Raw genomic sequence first — 10,897 nt, 5'->3', positions numbered from 1 at the left:
TGTGTGTGTGTGTGTGTGTGTGTGTGTGTGCATAAGAACAAGGCTAATGGGTGCAAGCATTGTTCAAAGAATAAAGAACAATGGCCGCAGGACAGGCTCAGTCTTATGGATCAGAGGGGCCCCAAGAAGTTGGGATGACAACAGGTAGTGTGTGTGTGTGTGTGTGTGTGTGTGTGTGTGTGTGTGTGTGTGTGTGTATGTGTGCTGGAGTTAGGATGGGGGGCGGGCACAGCGAGGGAAGTGAGTGTCATGTGAAATACTGAGTCCCAAGCTGGATTGGATTTGGAGGAAGCTGTTTGGGAAGCCGGGGGTAACTTTGGCGCACCTTCCTTGGTTTAAATTTTCTTAATTCTTTTACAGAAATACATTTCTATATTAAAATAAACATGAAAAAATACAAAATATATATAGTTTTCTTTTAAGATAAAAAAAATACAACTTCTAAGAAATCACGACTGCCTCCAGAAGCCCGCTGGGTGTGGGTTCCCTCTCATGGCCATTAGGGTGACTAAGGAAAAGATCGGAAAGGTACAGGGAGCGGAGTCAAGATGGCGGACTAGGAGGACGTGGAATTCACGTCTCCGCACAACTAGGGCACCTATCAGGCACTGGTGAGGGACCACGGACACCTAAGGGGACGGGAGGAACCCCCAGTGACCGGGTAGGATGTGGGGTGTGGGGGGAGTGAAGGGAGAGAGAAGTAGTGGAGGCCAGACAGGACGGGTGACCCTGAGGGGCGGCTGGGGGAGGGGAAGGGATTCCACACCCGAAGGGGGAAATTGGGGGACCATTGGGAGGGCAGAGGAGCAAAAGGGAGGTTTCCCCTGACCACTTGGACCTCCAGGAACCTGCTGAGATTCTGGGCCTGATCCTCTGCCCACCGAGGCCCCCTCCAGCCATGCGGGTCCTGAGGGAGTGGGAGGCAGGGAAGGGGGAGCAAAAGTAAAGACCGGACCTCCAGAACCAGAATGGCTGGGGGAGGGAAGACGTCCCTACACCCAGAGGACTCACCCACGGTTAGCGGTCCAGTGGTGATGGGGGAGACCCATGGGGAGACCGTGTGGGAGGCATACAGGAACGGAAGGGAAAGTGGCAGTGCTGTCCACTTGGACACCGGGGAGCCTGTTGGGTTCCGGGGCCAATCCTCTGCTCTCGGAGCCTCCCTCCTCCTGTGCAGGGCCCAAGCCCCACCCTTACACTCCAACCCAGGGCCCCACCTCTACATTTGGAGACCCCCTCTGAGACCCCCTCCAACGCGCTGGGCCTAAACCCCACCCACACACCCTCACCCAGGGCCCTACATCCAAACTCTGAAACTCCACACTCCAGAGGCCCTCCTTTCCACACACTGCCTCTCCCGTCCTGGGCAGGTCCTAAGCAGAGGCCCTGCCCCATGCTTGAAGGTTGCCCCACCTAGGTCCCACCCCCAAGGCCTTTTCTGGCTGTATAGGTCTTGAGCCTAGACCCCACCCCACACTCAAGCATCATGCCCCCCCACCTGCCTAGGTCTTGCCCCACTCTAAACCCTGCCCCTGCCTAAGTTCCACCCTGCCTAAGCTCTGCCCCCATAGCCAAGGCTTTTTTTTGTTTGTGTTTTTTCCTCTTTTAGATTGGGGTTCCGTTTTAGCTTGTTGATTCATTGCTGTTGATTCTTTTATATTTTTCCCAATAAATCTTTTATTTTTCCATTTTATTTTATTCTTTTTACTTTGTTATTGTTCTCTCCTTTTGGCGTGTTCCCCCACCACCCCCCCTCCTTTATTTTTTCCTTTTTCTGTTGTGGTTTTATTTTACCTTGTTTCAATTATAGTTTTGTTTTTCCTAATATATTTTTTGTCTTTCTAATTTTATTTTGTTTTTTATTCTTTGATATTGTACTGCTTCTACCTTTCTTTCTTTCTTTTTTTTTTAAACTGTGCCATGAAGCTTGCAGGATCTTGGATCCCAGGTCAGAGGTCAGGCGCCAGCTCCTGTGGTGGGAGCTCCAAGTCCAAACTGCTGGACTAACAGAGAACCTCAGACCCTAAGGAATATCAATTGGAGTGAGGCTGCCCAGAGGTCCTCATCTCAGCACCAAGACCCAGCTCTATCCAACTGCCTGCAAACTCCAGTGCTGGACATCTCAGGTCAAACAACCAGTAAGACAGGAATATAGCACCACCCATAAAAACAAACAAACAACTAAGTAAATAAAATGAAACAACAAAAAAATATGTTATAGATGAAGGAGCAAGGTAAAAACCTACAAGACCAAATAAATGAAGAAAATAGGCAACCTACCTGAAAAATAATTCAGAGTAATGATAGTAAAGATGATCCAAAATCTCGGAAACAGAAAGGAGAAAATACAAGAAACATTTAACAAGGATCTAGAAAAACTAGGGAGCAAGCAAACAGTGATGAACAACACAATTATTGAAATTAAAAATACTCTAGAATGAATCAATAGCAGAATAACTGAAGCAGAAGAATGGATAAGTGAGCTGGAAGATAGAATGGTGGAAATAACTGCCAGGGAGCAGATAAAAGAAAGAAGAATGAAAAGAATTGAGGACAGTCTCAAAGACCTCTGGGACAATGTTAAATGCACCAACATTCAAATTATAGGGGTCCCAGAAGAAGAGAAAGAGAAAGGGTCTGAGAAAATATTTGAAGAGATTATAGTTGAAAACTTCCCTAACATGGGAAAAGAAATAGTCAATCAAGTCCAGGAAGCACAGAGAGTACCATATAGGATAAACCCAAAGAGAGACATGTCAGACACATGTTAATCAAACTATCAAAAATTAAACACAGAGAAAAAATATTAAAAGCAGCAAGGGAAAAATAACAAATAACATACAAGGGAATCCCCATAAGGTTAACAGATGATCTTTCAGCAAAAACTCTGCAAGACAGAAGGGAGTGGCAGGATATATTTAAAGTGGTGAAAAGGAAAAACCTACAACCAAGATTATGCTACCCAGCAAGGATCTCATTCAGATTCGATAGAAAAATTAAAACTTTTACAGACAAGCAAAAGCTAAGAGAATTCAGCACCACCAAACCAGCTTTATAACAAATGCTAAAGGAACTTCTCTCAGCAGGAAACACAAGAGAAGGAAAAGACCTACAATAACAAACCCAAAGCAATTAAGAAAATGGTAATAGGAATATACATATCGATAATTACCTTAAATGTAAGTGGATTAAATGCTCCAACCAAAAGACATAGGCTGGCTGAATGAATACAAAAACAAGACCCGTATATATGCTGTCTACAAGAGACCCACTTCAGACCTAGGGACACATACAGACTGAAAGAGAGGGGATGGAAAAAGATATTCCATGCAAATGGAAATCAAAAGAAAGCTGGAGTAGCAATTCTCATCCCAGGCAAAATAGACATTAAAATAAAGACTAGTACAAGAGACAAAGAAGCACACTACATAATGATCAAGGGATCAATCCAAGAAGATGATATAACATTTGTAAACATTTATGCACCCAACATAGGAGTACCTCAGTACATAAGGCAAATGCTAACAGCCATAAAAGCGGAAATCAAAGTAACACAATCATAGTAGGGGACTTTAACACTCCACTTTCACCAATGGACAGATCATCCAAAATGAAAATAAATAAGGAAACATAACCTTTAAATGATACATTAAACAAGATGGACTTAATTGATATTTATACGACATTCCATCCAAAATCAACATAATACAATTTCTTCTCAAGTGCTCATGGAACATTCTCCAGGATAGATCATATCTTGGGTCACAAATCAAGCCTCAGTAAATTTAAGAAAATTGAAATCACATCAAGTATCTTTCCTGACCACAACGCTATGAGACTAGATATCAATTACAGGGAAAAATCTGTAAAAAATACAAACACATGGAGGCTAAACAATACACTACTTAATAACCAAGAGATCACTGAAGAAATCAAAGAGGAAATCAAAAAATACCTAGAGACAAATGACAACGAAAACATGATGATCCAAAACCTATGGGATGCAGCAAAAGCCATTCTAAGAGGGAAGTTTATAGCAATCCAAGCCTACCTTAAGAAACAAGAAACATCTCAAATAAACAACCTAACCTTACACCTAAAGCAATTAGAGAAAGAAGAACAAAAAATACCCAAAGTTAGCACAAGGAAAGAAATCATAAAGATCAAATCAGAAATAAATGAAAAAGAAATGAAGGAAACAATAGCAAAGATCAATAAAACTAAAAGCTGGTTCTTTGAGAAGATAAACAAAATTGATAAACCATTAGCCAGACTCATCACGCAAAAAAGGGAGAAGACTCAAATCAATAGAATTAGAAATGAAAAAGGAGAAGTAACAATTGACACTGCAGAAATACAAAGGATCATGAGAGATTACTACAAGTAAATATATGCCAATAAAATGGATAACCTGGAAGAATTGGACAAATTCTTAGAAAAGTACAACCTTCCGAGATTGAACCAGGAAGAAATAGAAAATATAAACAGACCAAACACAAGCACTGAAATTGAAACTGTGATTAAAAACCTTCTAACAAACAAAAGACCAGGACCGGATGGCTTCACAGGAGAATTCTATCAAATATTTAGAGAAGATCTAACACCTATCCTTCTCAAACTCTTCCAAAACATAGCAGAGGGAGGAACACTCCTAAACTCATTCTACGAGGCCACCATCACCCTGATACCAAAACCAGACAAAGATGTCACAAAGAAAGAAAACTACAGGCCAATATCACTGGTGAACATAGATGCAAAAATCCTCAACAAAATACTAGCAAACAGAATCCAACAGCACATTAAAAGGATCATACACCATGATCAAGTGGGGTTTATGCCAGGAATGCAAGGATTCTTCAATATACGCAAATCAATCAATGTGATACACCATATTAACAAACTGAAGATAAAAACCATATGATCATCTCAATAGATGCAGAAAAAGCTTTCGACAAAATTCAACACCCATTTATGATAAAAACCCTTCAGAAAGTAGGCATAGAGGGAACTTACCTCAACATAATAAAGGCCATATATGACAAACCCACAGCCAACGTCGTCCTCAATGGTGAAAAACTGAAACCATTTCCACTAAGATCAGGAACAAGACAAGGTTGCTCACACTCACCACTATTATTCAACATTGTTTTGGAAGTTTTAGCCACAGCAATCAGAGAAGAAAAAGAAAGAAAAGGAATCCAAATTGGAAAAGAAGCTGTCACTGTTTGCAGATGACATGATACTATACAGAGAATCCTAAAAATGCCACCAGAAAACTACTAGAGCTAATCAATGAATTTAGTAAAGTAGCAGGATACAAAATTAATGCACAGAAATCTCTTGCATTCCTATACACTAATGATGAAAATTCTGAAAGTGAAATTAAGGAAACACTCCCATTTACCATTGCAACAAAAAGAATAAAATACCTAGAAATATACCTACCTAAGGAGACAAAAGACCTGTATGTAGAAAACTATAAGACACTGATGAAACAAATTAAAGATGCTACAAACAGATGGAGAGATATACCATGTTCTTGGATTGGAAGAATCAACATTGTGAAAATGACTATACTACCCAAAGCAATCTACAGATTCAATGCAATCCCTATCAAACTACCACTGGCATTTTTCACAGAACTAGAACAAAAAAGGTCACAATTTGTATGGAAACACAAAAGGCCCCGAATAGCCAAAGCAATCTTGAGAAAGAAAAACAGAGCTGGAGGAATCAGGCCCCCTGACTTCAGACTATACTACAAAGCTATAGTAATCAAGACATTGTGGTACTGGCAGAAAAACAGAAATATAGATCAATGCAACAGGATAGAAAGCCCAGAGATAAACCCACACACATATGGTCAACTTATTTTTGATAAAGAGGGAAGAATATACAATGGAGAAAAGACAGCCTCTTCAATAAGTAGTGCTGGGAAAACTGGACAGCTCCATGTAAAAGAATGAAATTAGAACATTCCCTAACACCATAAACAAAAATAAACTCAAAATGGATTAAAGACCTAACCATAAGGCCAGACACTATCAAACTCTTAGAGGAAAACATAGGCAGAACACTCTATGACATAAATCACAGCAAGATCCTTTTTGACCCACCCCCTAGAGAAATGGAAATAAGAACAAAAATAAACAAGTGGGACCTAATGAAACTTCAAAGCTTTTGCACAGCAAAGGAAACCATAAACAAGATGAAAAGACAACCCTCAGAATGGGAGAAAATATTTGCAAATGAAGCAACTGACAAAGGATTAATCTCCAAAATATACAAGCAGCTCATACAGTTCAATATCAAAAAAACAAACAACCCAATCCAAAAATGGGCAGAAGACCTAAATAGACATTTCTCCAAAGAAGATATACGGATTGCCAAGAAACACATTAAAGGATGCTCAACGTCACTAATCATTAGAGAAATGCAAATTAAAACTACAATGAAGTATCACCTCACACCAGTCAGAATGGCCTCATCAAAAAATCTACAAACAATAAATGCTAGAGAGGGTGTGGAGAAAAGGGAACCCTCTTGCACTGTTGGTGGGAATGTAAATTGATACAGCCACTATGGAGAACAGTATGGAGGTTCCGTAAAAAAACTAAAAATAGAACTACCATATGACCCAGCAATGCCACTACTGGGCATACACCCTGAGAAAACCATAATTCAAAAAGAGTCATGTACCACAATGTTCATTGCAGCTCTATTTACAATAGCCAGGACATGGAAGCAACCTAAGTGTCCATCAGCAGATGAATGGATAAAGAAGATGTGGCACATATATACAATGGAATATTACTCAGCCATAAAAAGAAAGGAAATTGAGTTATTTGTAGTGAGGTGGATGGACCTAGAGTCTGTCATACAGAGTGAAGTAAGTGAGAAAGAGAAAAACAAATACTGTATGTTAACACATCTATATGGAATCTAAGGAAAAAAATGGTTCTGATGAGCCTAGGGGCAGGACAGAAATAAAGACACAGACGTAGAGAATCGACTTGAGGCCCTGGGAAGGGGAAGGGGAAGCTGGGACAAAGTGAGAGAGTAACATGGGCATATATACACTACCAAATGTAAAATAGATAGCTAGTGGGAAGCAGCTGCATAGCACAGGGATATCAGCTCGGTGCTTTGCGACCACGTAGAGAGGTGGGATACAGAGGGTGGGAGGGAGGCGCAAGAGGGAGGGGATTTGGGGATATACGTATGCATATAGCTGATTCACTTTGTTATACAGTAGAAACTAACACAACGTTGTAAAGCAATTATACTCCAATAAAGATGTGAAAAAAAAAGAAAAAGAAGGGATAAGATCGGAGATGCCCTGACATCCCTGGTCGATTTAACTTTCATGGCATCTTCTGTGAGGTAGAGGCAATCACGCCTACAGATAAGAAAACAGGCCCAGCGAGGGTGTGTAACGTGCTCGAGGTCACACAGCTCATGAGCAGCAGAATCTGAACTCAAACCAGGTTCTTGGTCCAAGTACAAGTTCTTTCTGCAACAGACTGAGTGGTTGATAAATGAGATATAGGGGGAAATAAAGCTGAAATAGGTTGTTGCTAAGTCACGGAGGTTCTTGAAAGCCAGCCCAAAAGAAAGGTTGCAAGCCAAAAAGAATATTCACGGCCCACTAGGGTTAGACCCAAAAGGTGAGAAGAAGAGGAGCAATATGGCCCTAAGAGATCTAGTTATTCTCAACCCAGCTTCTTTGGAGCCACCTTTTATCCTTGAGACTGAGAGTGACCTACACTGAGCAGTGGCATTGTTCCCATGGATATAGTAGGAAGCACACCTCTTTCTCTCTGTTTTCTACTTAATGTTGTTCTGCCATGTACAGAGCCCTCAGAATCACCGAGCAGCCCCTTCTGGAACTGAACACTGGAGAAAGGGTGTCGGCCATCTGTAACTTCTCCCAAGGTGCCCTTTCCACGACTAGGATATATCCCGTAGTCGATGCAAAAGGAGAGAACAGTGTTACCGGGTCTGAAAGGAAATCGATGGAGAGTGGGAACCGTTGCGGGCAGTCGCAATTTTCTAGATCTATTACTTTGCATTTAGAGATCAGTGAAACAACGTCGTGTTGCTATGAAAATCAAGAGATTTATGTGGTTCTCATCGTAGGAAAACAACAACTTCATAAAGGACCCCAAATGGTAACTTAGTGGAAATAAAAAGGGAAGAGTTGCTTGTGGCTTGAGATAAGTGGAAAAGTGCTCCTTTGACTAAGAAATGGTGGTTACACTTTGCAACTGAATGTCATTGTCTTTCTTCCTTTTCTTTTCTTTATTTAGAATGAGCTGAGAGAGTTTGTTGAGAAACCAGCCAACATCCTGGAGATCCTCAGGCCACCTCAAGTACTGCTGTTTCTGGACGAATCCTCGGATGGAGGGATGTTTCATCAGCTGGTACTGGGACAGGGGCCCCACCACCACCATGATGAGGATGCCACTGAGGTCAGCTAAGCACCTGCTCTGGGCGTAACTGAAGGCTTCGAGGCACCACCCGTCTCTAAGGAAGTGTCTGCTCACGAGACAGACAACCTTTCTGCTGCTCCACAGGGCATCCTGGATGTTGGCGATATGGTTTTCCCCGGGCAAAAAGTCTCTCTCTTCAAAGCACAGGTTAAATCTGTTTCGGTCGCTGTACTGGGCATCCAGGTGTTTGAGCAAAGCATTCTGCACCCATTCAAAGTCTTTGCTACTGAAGCACAAATAGGCATCGTATTTGTACGTCTCTGATTCTCTTCCCTTGATGGGGTCCTTGAACACCAGTCTCTGGATTTTCTTATAACAGATGAAACAATACCCCCGAAACTTCGTAACGATGAGGATGGCCACGAGGAACAGAGTCAAAGTGACAGTGAAGAAGGTGAAAAGGGAAAACTTTAGGGACTCTAAAACTTCCTCTTCATCACAATCTTCTGTGGAAAGAGAGTAGAGGGAAGTCCCAGCCATGGAGCTCGGGTACATGCAGTGTATGTCTGCCGGAGAGCCAAATATTGTGACGTTGGTTTGATTGAGCCAATTGATAAAAGTGCTAAGTTCACACTCACAGATGAACTTGTTATGAGTTATGTCCACGGCACTCAGCGATGCAAATAAATCAGGATCAGGAGAGAGGAGCTGGTTTCTGGATATATCCAGGACCTCTAAATTAGCAGGTAAGTCGCCAGGAAAAAGAACGGTCAGCCTGTTGTCCTTGAGGATGAGTCCCCTCAGTGCAGTCAGATGACGAAATACTCCTGGTGGAAGGAAATTCAGGTAGTTTTTATTCAAATATAGGACTCGGAGATGGGAAAGCCCTTTAAAAACATTCCAGCAGAACCCGGCTTCCCAGGCGAGCTGTAACATATTTTCTGCAAGGAAAAGCTTTTCTAAGCTGAGGTTCTCTGAAGGGGCATGGTCTTGGTTACAAAAGGAAAAGCGATTTTGATTTAAAATGAGAATCTGGAGATGAGGTACCTGGAGAAGGAAGTAGAGATTATCCAGATTTTCCAGCCTATTCTCTGATAAGGTGATGAAGTTAGCTGTAAGTGCGATGTTTGGCAAAGTAGCCAGTTTATTGCCACTCAAGAAGATATTAGGTATGCTTGGAAGAAAAGAAATAGTTTTAAGAGCATTATCCCGGAGATCCAAGGTGTTTAATTTTTCCAGGAATCTGAATGTTTGGTCCTGAATGATGCCGATGTGATTCTTTTGCAGATCAATATAGGCTACCTTAGGTAGTCCATAGAAATTAGAATTATACAATTCCCCCAGAAGGTTATGTGATATATTGAGAACTTGGAGGTTGTCGAGTCCATAAAATGCTTTGTCTGCAATATTGTTTATCTTGTTGTAGGCGAGATTCAGAACCTTCAACTCCTTGAGCGTCTCAAAGAGTTGGAAGTTCAGGGAGAAGATAAACCCATGTGAAAGGTCCAGCCGTATCACTGAGCTTCCGGCCAGGCCGACAAAGGTGTGCTGGTCAGGGTCTTTGATGTTATTGAAGCCAAACCCAGAACCCATCACGTGATGGGTAAGAACCAAAGAGAAAATCTGGCTTCCATTGATGGCATTGCTGAAGTTTCTTGTGATGTCCACTGCCCAGCCATTGCCAGAAACATCTAGGGTTCCCAGGACCATGTTTCTGAATGGGTTCAGACACTTCCCCCAGTCCATTGAGACCCTGCTGTACAGGGTGTTATCAGCAAGGCTTAAAAAGGAGAGTGTTTTTCCTTGGAGGGGTTTGAGGTCGTGCTCACAAACAGTGGTTATTTGGTTGAGGGAAAGATCGATGGACTTCAAGGAATTCAATTCCCGGAATGAACGATGAAGGTAAAGACTCTGAATCTGATTTTTGGATAGGTCCAAGTGAGTCAAAGACCCCAAATTTCTGAAATAACCATCTTTTAATACAGCACTGGAGAGACCACAGTAAAACAGTCGAAGTTCGAAGAGATGGGGCAGTTTCTGAAAAGCATCTGGGTGCAAGAAGTCTATCTGACTTTTGCCCAGGTCCAAGATTCTGAGATTGGGCAGATTTTGGAAGGCTTCTTTGTCAATGGTCAAGGGGGTAAACTGAGTCCCGAGCTCCAGCAGCTGCAGCTGCTCCAGGAAGGGGAAGGATGTGGTTGTGACTGTCCTGATGTAGTTGAAGCTGAGCAGGAGACTCTTGGTGGTGTTGCGGACCTGGGGGACTTGGGTGAGGTTGCAGAAACGATATACGGCTCTCCAACCATCGAAGAAGCAGGAAGAAATTCCAAGCGCGGGACTGGCCATGAGCACCATTCTTAAGAGAAGGTCAAGGTGGTTTCCCATGATCCTATGGAGAAGAAGGGAGAGTGAAAACACAGGAATCTAAGCTCAAGGCATTGCGCACGGGTGCTTAGGGCTTGGGG

The 10,897-nt window shown here is 42.2% G+C and overlaps 1 protein-coding gene across 5 annotated transcripts in view; it reads right to left on the bottom strand.

Annotated features, from left to right (window-relative positions):
- Window positions 1–349: 349 nt before the first annotated feature.
- Window positions 350–10,897, bottom strand: part of TLR5 (toll like receptor 5) — a 31,891-nt gene continuing 21,343 nt past the window's right edge. For all 5 annotated transcript variants that reach the window (XM_012533577.3, XM_012533579.3, XM_049705664.1 and 2 more), the window contains one exon: window positions 350–10,821. In XM_012533577.3, coding sequence (XP_012389031.2) covers window positions 8,241–10,817 — 2,577 coding nt within the window. In that variant the 5' untranslated portion in view covers window positions 10,818–10,821 and the 3' untranslated portion in view covers window positions 350–8,240. The remainder of the gene's footprint in view (window positions 10,822–10,897) is intronic.

The sequence above is a fragment of the Orcinus orca genome, chromosome 1, assembly GCF_937001465.1.
Source record: "Orcinus orca chromosome 1, mOrcOrc1.1, whole genome shotgun sequence".
In the NCBI taxonomy this organism is placed as follows: Eukaryota; Metazoa; Chordata; class Mammalia; order Artiodactyla; family Delphinidae; genus Orcinus; species Orcinus orca.
This window is presented reverse-complemented; position numbering and strand designations above follow the sequence as displayed.